Genomic DNA, 22,201 nt, shown 5'->3' with positions numbered 1-22,201 from the left:
TATGGCCCTCCTTCTAAACTCCTCTCTGTCGTACCGTGGCAACAGACTCACCATCCTAACTCTGTCACTCTTTTCTTTCGCTACCTTTAACAATACTTTAAAGTCCTCTCTCATAAAAAATTCATCTCCTTTCAATTCATTTGTACCCACGACAACTATCAATTCTTTCACCCTCTTTTTTTGCATTCTAATACTTTCACTTACATCCTTAAATTTCGCACCCGGTAAGTACGATTTAGTTAAACTTTCATCTATCACTCCTCTTAATAACGAGTCACCATACACCACTCTTTCCTTCATTTCAGAAACTCTCTCACTCTTACGCTTATTTTTCCTTTCAAACTTGTTTATTTCCATTAGCTGAGGCACTCTGGAAAGAGTTTTGCAGGTGCTCCAACTGCCGATGTGCACTGTGTATCACTGCACGCAACCTAGCGATCTCACTCTCTACAAATAATTCCTCATTTTTTCATCATTTAAACCATTTTCTCTCTCTGTATAGTTGTTTTCACTCTCTCTTTGATCACTGTTCTCATTGCCATCTTGTACAACATTTCAATTCCCTATCAAGCCACTATTTTCACTCACATTCTGGCTTTCTTCAACAATAACTATCTCACTACCTGACACATACTCCAATTCCTCACTTTGCTTCCACTTTCTGCACATTCTCCCACCACTATCACTTTCCATCCAAACTCCAGTGATGGAAAGTGATAGTGGTGACAGTGACTTCAGTGTCCTTCGGGAATGCATACATCCCACACACATCACATTGGACAAACTCCCTCACATTACAGTTTTTGAACAAAGGTGTCGTATTTTTGGACGCTATTATCTTACGTCGCATTGGTGCCATGTGCTATTCTATGAAACGTATCGTTAAAATACTAAGTTAAATAAAATGGAATTCACACCAAAATCACACAGACACAAAAAGCTACCAAAAATAAACAATACTACGTTAAGATTTAAACCAATATTCCATTTCACTCAAAATTATACTTAGCTTTTGGGAGCTCTCCGAAAAAAGAAAAATTTTTTTTTCAGAGAGCTCCGTTGCATTCAGCAGACCATTTGTTTGCTTTTTCAAAACTTTTTTTTTACCAATATTTCACTGATCTTTTACAGTGTCTCTCTTTGATATCAGACGGGCACTCATCCTTCTCATGGCATTCTCACTACTAACACCTTCAGTTACTGATACATTACCACCCATCAAGTCCATAGTTAGCTCACACTTCGCACACATCCTCCTTCCATCTGCCTTAAATATCCATAATTTATTGACATAATCTAACAAATACATATAGCACACTTTACATTTCACAAAATTAGTAAAATATTTTACTCATTTGTTATGTAATTAGCAGACAACATATTTTTTGGTGGTAAATTTGGAACATGGTGTACATGGAAATATTGTAGTATGCCATTATAAAAATAACTTTGTAAAATGTTTTAAATGTAACTAAATTATTTCATCCTGATGAGTGATTTTTAAAAAAGTTAACCATAAAAAATGTATAGATAGAAAAGTTTTAAAATCTGTAACATTTATTTTTAAGATGTATATAGGTACACTAATCGAATTTTAGAGGAGCATTAATTGCATTTGGGTATAGAAAAGACTGGTGCACTAATTGAGGAATTGCTGCACTTGATCCTTTGCTGTTTAATTTTTATAGCATAATATAGGAATGATTTAAAAGGAATATTCTGTTGTTTGCTAATGATGCTAAGGAAGGAAGAGTGATAGTCAGGGAAGATGAGGTAGAGATCCTGCAGTATGACTTAAGTAGAGTGGCAGTATGGGCTAAGTAAATGGGGCCAAGTGTAAGGTCATGAACTTTGGTATGTACTATGATGGAATTGAACTCTACAGAATTGATAAGGTCATGGATTTTAGGGGCGATTGTGGACTTGATCCCCTTGGAATGTTGATAGTTGTGGATCAGCTGTCAGTAATGACCAAAGGTAGATTGACTGGCCATTGATTTTCACAAAAGTTAGCCAGGGCTAAAATAATCTTCCTTAATCCCTTAGTAATAAAATGGTGTTAGCAGCATTATCACCTACAGTGCTTGACCTTCGGTAGAAAAAAAAATTGCATTCAGTAATTATTAGACAACTTTTGTGGATTTTATCCATAACAGTGCTAGTGTAGTATAAACAACACTAGAAGAAAATAAATAAGTATTAATTATTGTTAAAAATTTAAATTCATTAAAAATAATTATTACTTAACGTTTCAAGGTTTGAAATCAACCAAAATATTAATAAGCACACTAAATTCAGAACACAAATTACAACTACAGTTAAATATGCATCACTTGATTAGATTTTGTAGAAAACGGTTCCTTTCATTTACAATGAATTATATCCTGGTTGCTTAAGGGTCAAAGCTGTATAACTGAGAGGAGACCTCCACATAGCCTTTAAAGGAATGCGGAGAACCGACCAGGGCTACTGACTTAATGTCCAATGCTCACCTTCTCGTGGTGCACCCTGTTGGGTATCTATTTGGATACTGAATGAACGAGGATGGGCTGGCAATTTGGGATTTAGCTGACCAAATTGTATGCTTATTGGTTAAACCAAAATAAAAAATGATGGTACGACATGACAAAATTTCATGCTGGCTGGGGCATCACCCGGTTAAACAAGGTCCCCGTTGTTTTCGCCAGGGAACCAGCGAAAAGTCAGCCACTGGAACAAATCTGAAAACAAACCCCAACTCAACATCACCAGAGTTAAAGATCGGTACTATCAACATAAGAAGCCTGAATGGCAAAGAAATGGAGCTAGTTGAGGAATTAGATAAGTACCAGATCGACATAATAGGGGTGACTGAAACAAAAAAGACAAAAACTGGTGAGATCTTTCTGAGCAATAAATACAAAATGTTATATTCAGGCAATGACAATCAAGGAAAAGGAGTAGCCATAGTATTCAAACAAAATACGAGGCTAATCTTCTTGAATGGCAGGCAGTCTCAAGTAGAGTAATGTGAGCAAATATGAGAATGGGGGAACTGGACAATGAGACTTATTTGTGCCTATGGTCCCACAGAAGGTTCTACTAAGGTAGAACCTTCTGTGGGAAGGTTCTACCTTAGTAGACTCTGGTAGAAGTCTACTAAGGTAGAACCTCAAAAAATTCCTCCACTTCTACTAAGGTAGAAGTGGAGGAATTTTTTGAGGCTTTAGAAAAAGCAACTGACACAATGAAAAAGGAAAAGTTGGTCCTTGTTGAGGAGCTAAATAGCAGAGTAGGAAATGATTGTGAGACATACAAAAATATTTTGGGAAAATTTGGAGAAAACAGCAAAGCTAATAATAATGGCAAATATCTGTTGGATTTCTGCTCAGGACATGGACTGGTTATTACTAACACCATGTCCCAACATAAAAATGTGCACAAATTCACATGGAGAGAAGAGGCAAGGAATAAGAAAAGTCTCATTGACTATGTTATTGTTGATAGTGATGTTTTCTCCCTGGTGCAGGACACCAGAGTGTACACACGATTTGAAATTGGAAGTAATCACTATTTAGTCTTCAGCAGGATAAAATTGAATTTCATAGTGAAAAGAATAACATTTAAGCAAGTTTTAAAGCGAATGAAAGTTGAGCAGCTCTCAGATGTGAAGAGTAGACTAAAATACACAGAGATTATTGAAGAAAAAATGAAAGAGTTTGAGAACAGGAATGAAACCTTAGAGATTCAGTGGCAAACTCTGAAGAAAACATTGATTGATTCTGCCAGAGAGGCATGTGGTGAGGTTGTCTGTAAGGATAAAAAAAATCAGAACTGCTTGGTGGACACAGGAAGTTAAAGAGGCAGTGAAGGAAATGAAGAAAGCAAATCAAAAGTTTCTGTCAGATAAGCCAGCTTGTGCTCTTAGAGAATACAGAGACAAATGCAAGAATGCTAAACACTGTGTAAAACTAGCTAAACAAAAGTCATGGGAGGACTTTTGGCAAGAATATAGAAAATAAATATCAAGAAGGTGGCAAAATATTCTGGAGGTTGTTGAAGAAGCTTAGGAATGGAGGAAAGAGTACTGTAAAAGGAGTTAGAGATGATAAAGGTGACATGAAAATGGGAGAAAAAGATATCCTTGAAGTATGGAGTAATTACTTTGAAAAACTGCTAAATGAAACAAGCAGTGATGATAGCACAGTGGTAAAAAACACTGACCAGGCATGCAGTCAGGAATACATATCCATACTTGAAGTAGAAAAAGCCATCAAAGGCTTGAAATGTGGAAAGGCAGCAGGAGTAGATGATATTCGACCAGAAATGCTGAAGTATGGTGGTATAAGAGTTTTACAGTGACTGCACTGCATAGTTCAGAAAGCCTGGACAGAGGGACGAATTCCTGATGATTGAAGTAGAGCTCTCATAGTACCCATATATAAAAAGGGAAATAAAACTGAATGTGAGAATTATAGAGGTATTTCCCTTCTGAGTGTTCCTGCAAGATCTATGCAAGTATATTTGAGAAACGTTGAGAAGAATTGTGGAAGAAAAGCTTGGTGAAGAACAAGCTGGATTCAGGCCAAATAAAGGCTGTCAGGATCAGATCTTCACTTTACAACAAATAGTTGAGAAAGTATAGGAATATAACAAAGATCTGTATTTAAGTTTTGTGGATTTGGAAAAGGCATATGGCAAGGTGCCAAGAGAGAAGCTATTCAATACACTACAGTTATATGGTGTCAATGGGGCATTATATCAAGCAATACTTAGTCTTTATTTGAGTTGTAAGTCAGCAGTTAGAATTGAAGGAAGTACAGGAAGATGGTTTAATGTTAAATCTGGTGTGAGACAAGGATGTACATTATCCCCTGTGTTATTCATTATCTATATGGATCACATTATGAAGGAAAGTGGTATTAAACATGATATCAAAATTGGAGATGTTAATGTCAGCTCTTTGCTTTATGCGGACGATGTTATACTTCTAAATAAATCTGCTACAAGTCTGCAAAGTTCTCTGACTAAATTGAATAGCTGTTGTAATAGATATGGTATGAAGGTCAGCAATAAAAAGACAAAGACGATGAAAATAGGCAGAATCATTGAAAATGTCAACTGTGTTGTGAATGGAGAACCTGTGGAACAAGTGAAACATTTCAGCTACTTAGGCACGATTTTCACTGAAGATGGTAAATTAAATATAGAAATAGACAACAGAATCAGCAAAGCTGGTATGGTAGGAAGTCAACTGAATAAATTTATATCGAATAAGAGAGAAATTAGCCAAAACACTAAATTAGCTATATACAAGATAGTGTTCAACCCAGTTTTATCTTATGGATCTGAGAGCTGGGTCAGAAGTAAAACACTTGACCAAAGACTAGAGACTGCAGATATGAGACTCCTGAGAAAGATTAGAGGCATGAATAGATGGCATCAATGGCAATATCATATTAAAAATGAGGATATTAGGAAAGAACTTGACATTTTCAACATCCAGGAATGTGTTAGCAGAGCTAATCTCATGTGGTATGGTCACTTAAACAGAATGGGCGAAGAAAGATTTGCAAAACAAGCGTTCTCTGCCAAGTTGGCAGCAAAATGACCCAGAGGAAGACCAAGATATAGGTGGATTGATACGGTTCAAAGTGCCTTAGACAATAGATAAGATCTGATAAGGTTGGAGTCTTGACAAATAACAGACTGATTCGGAGAGAAAATTGTAGATAGCAAGTTAGTAATGATGTAATTGTTTTTCATGTAGTACTATCATATCCTGTACATCCCTTGAGGGTACATGGCAGGAATTTGATGATGATGATGAATTATATCCTATGAAAGTACTATGGGACACAGATAAAAATGAAGATAATCCAGAAAAGTCAGGAGAATTCTAAGACTATATTCTTAGACTAAATGTAGTCTTAGAATTACTGTATCTCAGATCTTTGGAAAATTGATGCAGCAATACTTCTTGAGTTAGAGAAGAGTTTCAGAGCTGATACTTATTCCAAAAATAGTCTCAGACTTTTAGTTATGTCTAGGCAGTACAGTTATCTTCTTCTATTTCATCCTGTGTGAAGTATTCAGATCATGTGTACAAATGTACAAATCCAGACTTGCCATACAGATTATTACAAATGTAATTTTTATGTTCTTTACGCAGATGTTAACAGATATACCAGTCTGTTCAATGTCAGTTAAGTTGCAGATACAATTTAATTTTATATACTCCAGAATGTTCAAGAGGATGAAAAATGGGTAAAGGGGGTGCATGGTTTCCAAGTAGCATGGAGATTATGTGAAGAATTTTAGCTATATTTTCACATGTATCCTCAATCAAGGAGAATAAGTTCTGCAGTGATCTTGTGTTGGTTGCAGGAAGGATGCGAGAAAGGGCTGTATTTTTTCTGTTTTATAGTGATTTTCAGTGGTAACTATAAAAGTGTTGCAAAAATGTCTAAGTTTTGTGGCTACAGCTGTGAACACAAGCTCTCTCTTTTTCTCTGTGTAATTTGAGGATACATACTTGTTGGGATGGACGATGGTATGACTGCATATGCTGGCCTGGTTGGCCGAGTGATTAATGTATCTGCTCTCCAGTCAAAAGACTGTGGGTTCGAATTCCGCTGTGGGCGTGGATGTTTGCGATTGTCTGTGAAAACGCTAGTGGTGGTAGTGGGTGGTAGATGGCATCATTGGTGCAGCTGATGATGGTAGTTGTGGTTCGTTGTTTTTGGTGGACTGAGTGGTGGAGATAGAGTTATAGAGTAGGTGCCCTCCCTCGATGAGTCTTTGGACTCCCTGGAGGTGTCACGTAATAATAATGTTAATACATATGCAGTCACATCATCATCCATAATGAATCATCCACCCACCTACCCATCCCATTTGTTATACCAACAAACTGTTTACCTTCTTACAGTCCAAAAATTTGGTGGATGGTTAAAAAAGAACCACTAAGAACACCAATTCTACATCCTCTAACATCACCTCTACTAGGTGATGTTCCAACTAGCATGACATTTTATTTTATCATGTTGTGTCATTGGTTTTGTTTGTGGTTTAAGGCAGTACATAATACAATTGGTTGACTATGTCCTCAGTTGTCAGCTCATTCTTATTTGTTTAGTATTCAGGTCGATACCTAATAATGAGTAAATCATGAGAATGCAAGAATCAGATGTTGGGTCAGAATCCTTGGTAACTTTTCCACATTCCTTGTAATATGTCTGGAAACTATATAAAATTATTTAAAGATAAAAACATAAATCAGTTAATTTTGTTTATCATAAGTGGTAGATCAATGGCTGTCAAGCTGTTAGAATACACAGTATATTCACAACAGCATTTCCATTATGAGTGGTAACTTAACAGTAGGACATTGATGATTTTGATGCATTGACATGAAATGTGTATGTTGGGGGGAGAATTATATTAGCAGAAAATGAAGGCGCTTAGCTTAGTTTTTAACTAGGCCATCAAATTTTTGGACTGCAAGAAGGTAAACAGTTTGTTGGTGGGAAACAACTTAGGCATAAAGTTATATTTCTTTAGGATTTTTGGACAGGCAATCTTCTAAGGAAATCTTGATGTCCAAGATAAAGAGAATCTTATCTTGGACATCAAGATTTGCATAAGTGACAGTCTTAAGATTTGCCAAAGTTGAGAATCCAGGGTATCTATGGAAAGAAAATGTCTCAGCATGACATGTGCTAATTTTGGAATTTCATGTCGAGACATTCTTTTTCACGCTTTGTCGTAGCTGCTGATTTGCATATTTTACATTATAGTAAAATACAGGATAAGTTATTATTATATTCAAGAATTTGTGAACTCTGAAATACAAAATTTGATGTCTTAAATAGTAAGGTGATTGCTGTAGTTTTCTGGTTACATTAGTAATAATTTAATAAATTAAAAAAATTATTGCAGGCTATATGCAGTCAGGATTTCTTTCTCTTCAGCATGCACTAGATGAAAGTATTATGAAATCTGTCATGAAGAGACCAGTTTGGAATTCATTTGAGGTTTCTATGCAGCGATATCCTTATCCCTCATATGATGATGACCAGTTTTTAGTGGCACTTCAGTTCTTTTTCCCTATAATTCTTCTGTTAAGTTTTATATTTCCTGCACTAAATATAGCCAAAAATATTGTAAAGGAGAAAGAATCAAGGATGAAGGTATGTTGTTCATATATTTGTATTATAGAGTTTTTTAATATTCATTTTATTAATATTCTATTTTAGATTAAAAATTATTATAAAATATGGAGATTTATCCACAAATCTAGAAGTAGAATTTAACTTGATCACAGACAAGATTTCGAATAAGCAGTTGTCATGTGTATAATAATTATCATTTTTAATATTAAAGTGGAGAGTTTTTCACCTTGGCCAACCAGGCTAGCAAAGGAGGATCCATGATTGAAGTGGTGAATTATAGAATGTTTTTTATTATCCCATGGTATTATTACACCAGATCATAGAGGTTAAATTCATGTATTTTATACAGCACCTTTTATGGGTTGTTATAAAGTTCACATTTAGAGATATTCATACAAGTTAGTAAATGCAGTGGTGATGCTTCCTCGATGTTACAGATTTTGCAGGTGGGGAAGATTTTTATGCTATTGCTAAACTTTGATTGGTCTTGTATGGCTGCTCTTGAGGTGAGACGTCATGGTAGTGGCACAGCGATTAAACTTGGAGTTGATGGCAGCTGCTTGTTTTTCTGCTGAATACTAGTGGTGAGTCGTGTCCTGGAGAATCATTATTTTTACATTTTCTTTTTGAGTAATTTTAAAAAGATCAAAATCTGTGCTATCACTTGATGTTGCAGCCATTTTTGCTACTTCATCTGCAGTTTCATTTCCCTTTAATCCCACATGGGATGAAATCCATTGGAAAATTATTTCGGAATCCTTATGTAGTTTGTTTATGTTTTTTGCTATGTGTATAAGTATTTCTTGATGGCTAGTGCAGCAGTTCTTAATAGCTTGAAGGGCTGCTAAGGAATCTATGAAAAATATAAATCCCTTTGTGTTTTGTTTATCCAAATGTTGCAGTATTATGTTAATAGCTATTAATTCTGCATAGTGTGAGTTACATCCTATACTGTTGGTTGTTTTTAGTTCTATATTTTGAGAGCCATAGATGAGTATGCCACTCCCAGAATCGCCATTTGGATTTTTGGAGCCATCTGTGTAGATTTTTATTGAGTCAGTTCCATATTTCATTATTTTTGAAAGAGCTAATGATCTCAAGATTTCAGGGTTTTCTAGGCTTTTTTTCTCATGTTTTCCTATTTCAAAATTAATAACTATATTTTTCCTGTCTTCATTTGGAGGAAATGCTGGGTAGTTGGCTATTTTATTTGGACAATCCAAGGGAATTTTATTTCCTATGATTTCATGCATTGTTGATTTTTTTCTTTATTCTGTTTGTTGGTTGCCACAGAATATAACATGGAAAGCTATTACAAAAAGTTGGAGCAAATGGTGATGAATATGAAGCTATTAGCATGGATGAGGGGAGGGGATGACAGACAGACATCAGAGAGTTATTAATATATAGTGGAGTGGAATTTAGGAGAATGATGGTGACTAGCAAAGTACCTCAGGGTTCTATACTAGAAACACAACTCTTTAATTTGTATATTAATGACATAACAAAAGATTTAAGTGGAAGTATTCAATTGTTTCCTAACTGAGGAGGGCAATAATTCATAAAAGTAAATTAAAAATGCCACGAAATGATATTATTTAATCCTTTATTCAAGTGAAGCAAACAAAGTTTGTGCCTAAAGTATCTTGACAACTATGCTACTTGTATACAGTGGCTAATGACTTGCATTAATTGCCATAGTATCCCATAATGCAAATCACACATCCTTTTGAGTGCATATGATGCATAATGCATATAATGTTATGCATTATGGGAGGGGCTACTACCCAGACTGGTTTCAACCTTTATTCAGGTCTCTTTGTTTGGAGCCAGATCCAAAAGAGATACAAGGTACAAATAATCTTAAGTTCTTAAAAGAACTGGGCGATGGACTGAGTCCTTGACTCTTTATCCCGTCATCTGAATGAAGAAAATCTGTGTGGATGGGGTGTTATTGAGCTAAAAAGCTCTAGTCATGGCTGGGTAACGGCAATAGCTGAACCTCAGTTAAAACTTCATTGGCTACAGCATTACCATTTGTTACCCTGGAAGCCCTAAAAAGGACTTTTTTTTTTCGGTACAAATAATCAATAATAATACAGAAATCATATTTCCTGTATACAAGTAGTGAAAAGGTGTAACACCTTATTATTAAATGGTCTGGATTAGAACTCCCTGTTCACCATTTTCCCCAGGTTCCTAGCTTAAGCAATCTCCTGCAATGCAATACCACAAATGTGATACACAGTATGTAACCTTTATGACCTGAAGTGCATATCCTTACATTTTGCAACATTAAATTGACTATCATTATCATTCACTCATGATGCAAGGTGATGTTAAATATTGTATATATATCCTGCAGCATAATTTATTTAAATCACACTGCAGGATATGTACATCATCTTTGTCAGTTTTTTCACTTGGTTATTAACTTCACATTAATTACCTTAGTATCCCATATGCAAAGCACACTTTCAGGTGTGTATAATCTATGCATTATGGAAAGGCCCACTTCCCAGACTGGTTTTGACTTTTATTGAGGTGGATCTTGATTAATATGTATATAGTGGCTAATGAAGTTAGCCACTATATACATATATACATTAGCCACTATATACAAGTAACCTAGTTGTCTTCATGTACAAGCTTTGTTTGCTTACACTTGGATTAAACAAGAATATAATTTCTTTTGCATCTTTTAATTTATAACCAAGCTCACTAAACTTTTAGATGATAAAATTGTCCAATACTACACATTCATTTAAAAATGAAAAAAAAAAAAAAATCAAGTGGTACTGTGTGTTATTACAGAACTTTCAATAACTAATTCTAATGTAGAGGATTTTTCTAATAAAGTCTTATGCCATTTCACTACATGTATGTGGAAAATATATGATTTCTGCATTACTTCAACCTTTGTATCTGATTTTGGATTTTCATTTCATTGAGGAGTGTAAGATTAATATGATTGGTTTACTGATCTGCCTTAGGTGACTTGTGATTCATTGAGAGTTATTCATTCTGTCTTTAGTGAATTTAGGTTTGAGACTTTTCCAGAGGTAAGTTCCAGCAAGTTATCAAATTTATTCTATTTCTCTCTTCTCTAAACTTAGAATTTAGGATTGTTTTACGAACTTTAAATGGACTATCCCCAGTATGAGAGCCTAGAGTTTGAGCAGTCATTTGCACAATTCAGAAGTTTTTATGATTCCTTGCAAATGACATGGCCCAATTGACTCCAGGTTGAGCTTGAGAGGTCAACATCCACTCTGGTCATTGTCAACAGACCGGAATCCCAGACTTGGTACTCACAATTTGGCTTATATTTAAAACTCAGGAAACATTTGAGGAACAAGATGAGTTCTCTGAAGTCAGAAAGAAAAAAAATAATGCATGGAATTAGCATCAAATGAAACTGCAGCTCCCATGGAAGCAGAAACAAGCCACCATAAGGAAAGAGTTCCTCCTGTCATTCTGTGAGCCAAGGAAAAATGGATAGAAGTGGTCATGGCCCTCAAAAACCATAAAATAAATTTACAAAAGCTAGGCACACGGTTGACAGGATCTGAATACATCCAGAGATCATAGCTGACTACTGCGCACTCACTAAAATTTTAGATGATAAAATTGTCCAATACCACACATTCACTTTATAAAATGAAAAAAACAACAACTTCAAGTGGTACTGTGTGCCCTATGCCCAACCAAATCCTGCAAAGCTACAGTTGTAACAGCCACTCTAGGTGAAATGTTAATTGAGTTCAGCAAATCTAACCCCAGCCAGGACTCTATAAACAAGTCTGTGAGACATACATACAGAATGTGGTATTACAGAATCCGTCACCACTGAGAAAGTCACAAGAGAACTCCAAAACTGTGGACTCATGAGCAGATAAATGGCCAATACCTTTTGTTATAATGGAAATCAGAAAACTGAGCAACTGAGAAATCTACAACCTAAAAACAGTTTGCAACCTGCCTGTAAAAGCAGAACCATTATGATGGAAGCATCAGCTGGACAATGCCACCATTGTCAAAAATTTGGCTACTCGCAATGCAGCTTCAAGGTAGATTTCTACTACATTAAATGCAGAGAACACCATGCAGTGGCTTTCTGCAAAAAATCGCAGACAGAGCCAGTTGAATGCACCAACTGTGGTAAATCACATTGTGTCAACTATAGAGGGTGCAAGCAATACTTGTTCCCCCTCTCCCAAATCAACAAAAGAAGGCCTAAAAGCCCCATCAACTTCATGGACACACACAACAAATGCTGATAATATCCAAATGGTACAAACCACCAAATGTGTGCCTCTTTGCAGAGATAGTGGCTTCACAACTTGTAGGAAAAACTGAATCCCTATGCCCAACCAAATCCTGCAAAGCTACAGTTGTAACAGCCACTCTAGGTGAAATGTTAATTGAGTTCAGCAAATCTAACCCCAGCCAGGACTCTATAAACAAGTCTGTGAGGCATACATACAAAAAAAAAATTGCTGCACCAGTTGATGATTAACAAATGTGGAAGGCCAAACTGTCTACAGACTGGTTCTGGAATGCCATTGGTCTAGGAAACAAAATACACGAATTACAAGAATTTATGATTCACTGTAGTGTGGTAAACGTTATAAACAAAATGCATCTTCGACCAACCAACAATTCAAAGCTCAGGAACTATGTTCTGTACTGAAATGACAGACCTGATGGCAGAGGGGGGGGCAACACAGCCATAATTGTCACCCTCAGTATAGAATACAATGAAATTGTAAATCCTGCCACTGCCAACATAGAAATCACAAGAGTGGAGGTCAGAACTGAAATGCAGGTCCCTTGAAAATATACTCTGTATATAACTCTCCAAACAAACTTATCCTGTTGGAAGTTTATTTTCTACTTGGTTAGGCTATAATAAATTTAGTTTAATCCTTTATCCAAGTGTAAGTAAACAAAGTTTGTGCCTGAAGCATCTTCAGAACTGAGGCAACTCATGGTAAAGGTGGACCAAGCTCTCACCACTCCTTGTCTGAGTAGCTCCCATAATGCAAAGCACATCTCCTTGCGGACATGTATACTTCAGGTGTAAACTTTGTTTGCTTACACTTGGATAAAGGATTAAACTAAATTTATTATAAACTTATCCTGGAATCTTACTTAACTGAAATTCTAAATACAAACAAAGCAGTACTACTAGCCAGAGACCTGAATGCTAAGCACATAGCCTGAAACAACAAGATTACAAATCAAAATGGTAGAACCCTCAATGACTTTGCTGTCATCAGGAACACAGTAAACATAGGACCTTCAGAACCCACATACTACAATGTGGCAGGACTTCCTGATGTCCTTGACTTAGCACTACTACAAAATATCAGGCACTAATACCAACTAAGTGTGATGGACAACCTCAGCTCTGACCGCAAACCAGTTTTACTAAAACTGGGCTTATGACATGAAAATATCCCAGATCGGGTTCAAACTGTCAACTGGACAAAACTAACAACCACTGTACACAATCTTTTGGCTCATTTCTGGCATCAGCTCAAAGGAAAAAAAAATCGACTCAATTTCAAGCTTAGAAAAGTAGATAGCAACTGCATTAACTGACTTCAGACTGAAAACCCGATCCAGGAAAAGAACAGAGCTAGACACAAATATCACAGAATATTTGCCCCAGAACATCAAGTGCTCGATAGGGCTACAAAGGAAGTTTAATATGTGCTTAAAAACTATTGAAATCCAGTGGGAGACTAAAGTTCAGTCCTTAAACACAGAGGACCAGATGTTCTGGAAAATGAATGAAGGTCTATGTATAGACTGTAATCCTCTCCCACCAGTCCATGGTGAATGTGGTCTTCTTTATCTTGATATGGACAAAGTTGAAGCCTTTCCGATATCTTAGAGTGTAGTCCAAACAATACTCATACTGATCTAGACTTCATCAGTAAAGTACACACCTGATTATGCTGTATGCTGAAACACATAGAGAACGTAAACTCCATCCAACTGACATCACTCGCTGAAGTACATGAAATCATCACCAAACTTAAGAAAGGAAAGCACTAGGCCCAGATAGGATTTCTAACAAAATCATCAAATGCCTGCCATATAAAGTCATAATGCACATCAGTATTATTCTTAATGCAATATTAAGATGTCACCACATCCCTGCACACTGGAAATTAGCAGATGTAATGTTATTACCAAATGAGGAAAAGCAGCAAATCTTACCCAAATTATCACTCGATCAGCTCACTTTCCTGCATAGAAAAAATAGCTGAAAGAGTAATACTATTAGGTCTGCAGAAAGGCACTAAAGAATTAAATCTCATCCCATTTGGATTCTGGGAGAACTACTCCTCAGAACAACAAGTTCTCAGAGTTGTGGCTAAGAGTTCAACTGGAAGCAGCACAGGGATGATCTTCCTGGACATTGGCCAAAGCATTCAACAAAATATGGCACGATGGTCTTTTCAAACTCCTGCAGGCCAAATTGCCACTTGGACTGGTCAAACTTACCAAATCATATCTCGGTGATTACACACTCAGAGTGAATCTACAAGGAATTAGATTGTCTGAACATGTCATCACTGCAGGCATCTCCTTGCTATTATCTCTTCTCTATGTTGCTGATATCCCATGCACAACTTCTACCACAATGGCTCTATATGTAGATAATATGCACTAATGGCCTCTGCTCCTTGCATCCTAGATTGGCAATTGAAAAACTGCAAAATTTAGTCTCAGTACTGGAACAATGATTCAAAAAATGGCAAATTGATATTAATGCACACAAGAGTACTGCAGTGTTATTCACAAGAAGACTAGTGTCCCTGAGGGAAAAGTGGTCATGTTTGGCACCGCCATACTATGGCAACTAGTAGGCAAATACTTGGGAGGGGTTCACAGACAATTCCCCACTGAAAATTCATCGCAGGGGACAATTTATCGCAGAGACAATTTGTCGTGAGGAAAATTCATCGCAGGGAAAATTCAGCAGGGTGCTTAAGGGTCAAAGCTGTATAACTGAGAGGAGACCTCCACATAGCCTTTAAAGGAATGCGGAGAACCAACCAGGGCTTCTGACCTAATGTCCAATCCTCACCTTCTCGTGGTGCACCCTGTTGGGTATCTACTTGGATACTGAACGAATGAGAATGGGCTGGAAATTTGGGATTTAGCTGACCAAATTGTATTCTTATTGGTTAAACCAAAATAAAAAAATAAAATAAAAAAAGATGGAAAATTCAGCACTTGAACTATTGATCGCTGAAAAAATTCACTGAAAATGTTATTCGCTAGAAAACTGAAATGAGTTGCATTGATACTGATATATAAAAAGTAAATGCAGTGCAAGATAAATTTCACAAAATATAATTTTATTATGTATCTATGTATTAGTCCGCATGGTTAGCTGAGTGGCTGGTTGCTTCACAATCATATGCCTGGGAAAGGAGTGTCCTGGGTTCGATTCCCGTCGCTGACATGAGGAGTGTAGGATCTTTCTCAGACATAGCCAAGTTAGCTGGTCTTGGGCGAGGACTGCAGGGTTTTTCTCCCCAGTTTATGTGGGGTTTTCCTCCCACAAGCAAGCAAGCAAACAGCAAACTGGCCCTCAGGAGATAACACTTCTACAGACATAGGATACACTGGGAGGCACAGGACCAACCACTTCATCATCGTATAACAGTTGGGGTTATAATTTTGTAAATATTGATATTCCATCAACAGAATCTGTAGTATCAAAGTAAGAAAGAATATTTATACCATTTTAAGACGAAACAGAAATTAGGAAACTCACAATCAATAAAATATTACTTTCACTATATAAGAATAAAAAATATGGAAATCTAAATAAATAATACATAGATCTGTCCCTCTTTTACCTTTACGGTGTCGAGGGTTTCTATTCCTTTATAACCGCAACCGTTATACAAGGATAAGGTGGTTGGCGTATGCCTCCCAGTGTATCCTATGTCTGTAGAAGCATTACATTCTCAAGGCTGGTTTGCCTGCTTGCAGGAGGAAAAATCCCATATAAACTGGGGAGTAAAACCCTGCAGTCCTTTCCCAAGACCGGCTAACTTGGCTATGTTTGAGAAAGATCCTACACTCCTCACCTCAGTGATGGGAATCGAACCCAGGACACTCCTTTCCCAGGTATACGATTGAGAAGCAACCAGCCACTTGGCTAACTGCGCGGACTAATACATGGATACATAATAAAATTATATTTTGTGAAATTTATCTTGCACTGCATTTATTTTTCATATATCGGTATCAATGCAATATTATTTCAATTTTCTAGAAAATAACATTTTCAGCAAATATTTTCAGTGCCAGTAGTTTGCGTGATGAATTTTCTCCGAGATGAATTGTTCAGACATGCTTAGGAGATACAAATAGATTAAGAGCTTTGCTTCACGACTCATATCGATCTGCTCAAAAGCAAATAGGACAACTATGCCTGTTAATTGTCGTAGCCAGCTAAGCATACAACTTAAACTGTTCCTATACAAGGTACTGATCAGGCCAGTTCTGCAGTATGACCCACATAGTAGATTCAAATGTTAGTAAACTACAGATAATCCAAAACAAATGCTTAGGAGTAGCATTTATGCACCATTGTTTATAAAAACACACACACTTAGAAGTCGATATCCCTAAAATCAAAATTTTCCTACATGAAGCTCCAAAATTCTTTGCAAATTTGACCATCCACTCTGACCCATTAATTCATCAAGCAGTAAACTATAGTGAGCATGACCTTGCAAAACACAAACACCTCAAAACTATACTGAACAGGTAAGCTTTATTAAACCCACTGCCAGAAGCCCAAAATAGATGAGCCAAAGGCTCAATAATATTCCAAGCTCATTACAGTTTACCACCTAGCAGTAGACTAAAACAAATATCTCAGGACAAACATCCCAAAAATCATACTGAACAAGTAATTTTTATAAAATTATTGTTTATAAAAACACACACACTTAGAAGTCGATATCCCTAAAATCAAAATTTTCCTACATGAAGCTCCAAAATTCTTTGCAAATTTGACCATCCACTCTGACCCATTAATTCATCAAGCAGTAAACTATAGTGAGCATGACCTTGCAAAACACAAACACCTCAAAACTATACTGAACAGGTAAGCTTTATTAAACCCACTGCCAGAAGCCCAAAATAGATGAGCCAAAGGCTCAATAATATTCCAAGCTCATTACAGTTTACCACCTAGCAGTAGACTAAAACAAATATCTCAGGACAAACATCCCAAAAATCATACTGAACAAGTAATTTTTTTTCTCCTTGACTAAAAAAAGAGGGGAAAGGAAAAAACAAATTCACTGGTCGTCATCATCACAATGGGTGAGTCAAGTGCTCAGTAATATTTCTTAATCCAGAAATTTTGTTGCATATCCAACAAAGTGATAAACAATCACAGGTCCAATCAATCCATCTTACCAGAATAGCCAACTTTGGTATCTCTTCTGGGTCTGGCTCTCATGGATGAGATCTGAATAAAGGTCAAAAGTAGAAATCTGTTCTGAACCATGGAGACTTCCACAGTTTGGAGTTTGGTTGATCTTTTCAACCAAACTCCAGACTCTCTGTTAAATCTGGAATAATTTTGCCTGGAACTGGGACACATGGTTAAAAATTCAAACAAGCAGTAAAACAAAATATGATTGAATGGGGACAGACTTTCCTCAAAAGAAAAAAGTTCAAAGATCTGTATAAAGAGAGATGCCAGTTCATTGCAAACAAATGCAATGGCATGTAATATAGCAACATCATTAGAAACATCAACATAGAGATAGAAGTGGAAAGTCAGCAACAAGTGGAAGAAAGAAATTTTAAAATAAGAATATAGCCGCAGCACCTAGCAGATATTCCTTCATCTGCATTCTTCAATAGACAGTTTCACCAAATTTTGCAAAGAAAGCACTATCACCTGAATTTGTATGGATGTTTAAGACATGTCCAACACCCAAGACATCCTTGACTCCTTCCAAAAACAGTATAAAAATCTGTTTGAAGACAGTAGTACTGTGGGAAATTATAACTGTTGGAATGCTAATGGCTTTCCTGTTCATATCCAAAATGAGCTCGGCAGACCCATTACAGCAGCTAAAGTTACCACAGCCTATAAAGAATGCCAGACAAAGAAACCCCTAGGAATAGAACTTTACTGTGAGGATTGAGATTTTATTTTTTCCATTCTAGTTATACTGTTTAATTCTTTTCCCTCTATAGGACACATACCATGTGAATTTGTAGCAAGTCATACCATACCATACCATTCCATACCACCCCCATTCCAAACCTAATAGAGATCATATTTAATCAGCAGCTGGAGGCCTATTTCTCTATCTAATTCTGAATAAAAACAAGTCTCAAAGTAGGAATGAGATGCATAATTAAAAGTACACAGATGTGCTTTTAATTATGTATCTCAAGCAGTAGCATTTAATCTGTTTCTGCTATGTGATCTACTCCGCCTAATTAGTATGAAAAAAAGCAGGCGATGACAGTATAATAATGTCCAGCACCCCTTCCTGTTCCATGTACTCCATCAAATTGGTGTAGGTATAATGCTGCTATCTGTTTTAAAGGAACCTATGCCAATTCAACTACCTGCCTCCTAGTTAATGGATTCCTATTAGACAAAAGTCAAAATTCAAAAAGGAGTCAAGCAAGGTTGTTCTCTTAGTCCATTGCTCTTTGCATTGGTTCTTGAACCTTTCTTGTAGGATGTCAACAATACATGTGCTGTGCGTGGAATAACACTTAATTCAAGTATGAAGAAAAATAAGGTATTAGCATATGCTAATGATATAGTCGGCACTTTGCATTTTTTGGTGTTTTTGAAAAATTCAGCAAAACCAGTGGATTAACTGCTAATTCTGACAAGATGGTAAGTTTTTGGAAAGTGGGATCTCAGAAGCATTCCCTTTGGACTAACCCATAAGAGAGAACCTCTCATTATACTTGGAATTTCCTTCTGCCCTTATCCAATATTATCAGTTCAAAAATACATATATACAAAAACATTGAAACCTTAGAAGACTGGAAAATTGGCCTACCTTCCTTTTCTTCTAAAGCCGTAGTACTTAAAATCATAATCTTCCCTACTCAGTTGTACATAATAAATATTATAGACATTGCTTTCTTCGACTTCTGTAATGTCTGTCTATAAATATTACAGGCATCACAGAAACTGAAGAAAAGCAATTATATAGTAAACCTGCGCAATATTTTTGATCCAGCTAATACTGAGAAGTTAAAAAGGAATTTCTTCAATATCAAAGAAACTTAGTTCTTTCAGTGTTAAGATTTTTCTGTTTAAATATATATAGCTTCAAAAATCCATAAAATGTTGCAAACCAATCACACCTTCAGTCTTCTCCAGTACTACCTGAGTTTTCATTTCCTGCTATTTAAAGAAAATGATTATAAAGGATAAAATTGAATTTCATATTGAAAAGATTGACATGTAAGAAAGTTTTAAAGCGAATAAAAGTTGAGCAGCTCTCAGATGTGAACCTTATTGAAGGAAAAATGAAAGAGTTTGAGAACAGGAACCAAACTTTGGAGATTCAGTGGCAAACTCTAAAGAAAACATTGATTGATTCTGCCAAAGAGGCATGTAGTGAGGTTGTCTGCAAGGATAAAATAATCGGAACTCCCTGGTGGACACAGGAAGTTAAAGAGGCAGTGAAGGAAAAGAAGAAAGCATATCAAAAGTTCCTGGCAAATAAGTCAGCTTGTGCTCTTAGAGAATATAGAGACAAATGCAAGAATGCTAAACACTGTGTAAAACTAGCTAAACAAAAGTCATGGGAGGACTTTGGCAAGAATATAGAAAATAAATATCAAGAAGGTGGCAAAATATTCTGGAGGTTGTTGAAGAAGCTTAGGAATGGAGGAAAGAGTGCTGTAAAAGGAATTAGAGATGATAAAGGTGACATGAAAACTGGAGAAAAAAGAAATCCTTGAAGTATGGAGTAATTACTTTGAAAATTTGCTAAATGAAACAAGCAGTGATGACAGCACAGTGATAAAAAAAAAAAACACTGACCAAGCATGCAGTCAGGAATACATATCCATACTTGAAGTAGAAAAAGCCATCAAAGGCTTGAAATGTGGAAAGGCAGCAGGAGTAGATGATATTTGACCAGAAATGCTGAAGTATGGTGGTATAAAAGTCTTACAGTGGCTGCACTGCATAGTTCACAATGCCTGGACAGAGGGACGGATTCCAGATGATTGGAGTAGAGCTCTCATAGTACCCATATATAAAAAGGGAAATAAAACTGAATGTGAGAATTACAGAGGTATATCCCTTCTGAGTGTTCCTGGTAAGATATATGCAAGTATACTTGAGAAACGGTTGAGAAGAATTGTGGAAGAAAAGCTTGGTGAAGAACAAGCTGGATTCAGGTCAAATAAAGGCTGTCAGGATCAGATCTTCACTTGACGACAAATAGTGGAGAAATCATGGGAATATAACAAAGATCTGTATTTAAGTTTTGTGGATTTGGAAAAGGCATATGACAAGGTGCCAAGAGAGAAGCTATTCAATACGCTACAGTTATATGGTGTCAATGGGGCATTATATCAAGCAATACTTAGTCTTTATTTGAGTTGTAAGTCAGCAGTTAGAATTGAAGGAAGTACAGGAAGATGGTTTAATGTTAAATCTGGTGTGAGATAAGGATGTACATTATCCCCTTCTGTTATTCATTATATGGATCAGATTATGAAGGAAAGTGGTATTAAACAGGATATCAAAATTGGAGATGTTAATGTCAGCTCTTTGCTTTATGCGGATGATGTTATACTTCTAAATAAATCCGCTACACTTTGCAAGATTCTCTGACTAAATTGAATAACTGTTGTATGGTTTGAAGGTCAGCAATAAAAAGATAAAGACAATGAAAATAGGCAGAATTGTTAAAAATGTCAACTGTGTTGTGAATGGAGAACCTGTGGAACAAATAAAACATTTCAGCTACTTAGGCAAGATTTTTAGTGAAGATGGTAAATTAAATATGGAAATAGACAACAGAATCAACAAAACTGGTATGGTAGGAAGTCAATTGAATAAATTCATATGGAATAAGAGAGAAATTAGTCGGAACACTAAATTAGCTGTATACAAGACAGTGTTCAAACCAGTTTTAACTTATGGATCTGAGAGCTGGGTCAGAAGTAAAACACTTGACTAAAGACTAGAGACTGCAGATATGAGAGTCCTGAGAAAGATTAGAGATGTGAAAAGATGGCATCAATGGCAATATCATATTAAAAACGAGAATATTAGGAAAGAACTTGACATTGTCAGCATCCAGGAATGCATTAGCAGAGCTAATCTCAGGTGGTATGGTCACTTAAACAGAATGAATGAGGAAAGATTGGCAAAACAAGTGTTCTTTGCCAGGTTAACAGGAAAACGCCCCAGAGGAAGACCAAGATATAGGTGGATTGATACGGTACAAAGTGCCTTAGACGATAGAAATATAAGATCTGGTAATGTTTGAGTCTTGACAAGTAACAGACTGATTTGGAGGAAAATTGTAGATAGGCAGTTAGTAATGTTGTAAATTTTTCATGTAGTACTATCATATCATGTGCACCTTTAGGGTACAGGGCAGGAATTTAATGAAGATGAGATCCTAAAGCTGAGATTTTTCCTGAATACTATCAACAAAGAATGTCAATGCTAGAATGTTGTATTAGTCTTAATACGATTTCTATAACATTCTGGCATTAACATTCTTTCCTTTAATTAATTTATTTATTTATGCTTATGGCTACATGAAACTGGTAAGTGAAAAGTACAATCACAATTTCCAGAAACAATTGATGAAAATTTTAACATATAAAAGGTCATTACATAAAAGGCACAACCTGCTTTCTAAGTCTTTCCTTTTTTTTAAAAAATAAAACAAAAGTCATAATCAAGCCAGGGACGCTTATCGTCCTGCTGCAACAAGAATGACAAGCTGCATGTTCTCACAACACTTTACAACATAAATGTAGAT

General features: G+C 36.2%; 1 protein-coding gene across 1 annotated transcript in view; it reads left to right on the top strand.

Annotated features, from left to right (window-relative positions):
• Abca3 (ATP binding cassette subfamily A member 3) overlaps positions 1-22,201 on the top strand; it is a 524,972-nt gene that overhangs the window by 19,647 nt on the left and 483,124 nt on the right. The window contains exon 4 of the mRNA XM_090407639.1: positions 7,921-8,171. Within this exon, the coding sequence (XP_090263765.1) occupies positions 7,921-8,171 (251 nt within the window). The remainder of the gene's footprint in view (positions 1-7,920; positions 8,172-22,201) is intronic.

The sequence above is a fragment of the Typopeltis vanoorti genome, chromosome 17 (assembly GCF_054136105.1).
Source record: "Typopeltis vanoorti isolate ZY-2024b chromosome 17, IOZ_Tvanoo_1.0, whole genome shotgun sequence".
In the NCBI taxonomy this organism is placed as follows: Eukaryota; Metazoa; Arthropoda; class Arachnida; order Uropygi; family Thelyphonidae; genus Typopeltis; species Typopeltis vanoorti.
The sequence above is the reverse complement of the archived record's forward strand: the minus strand, read 5'-3'. Positions and strand labels throughout refer to the sequence as shown.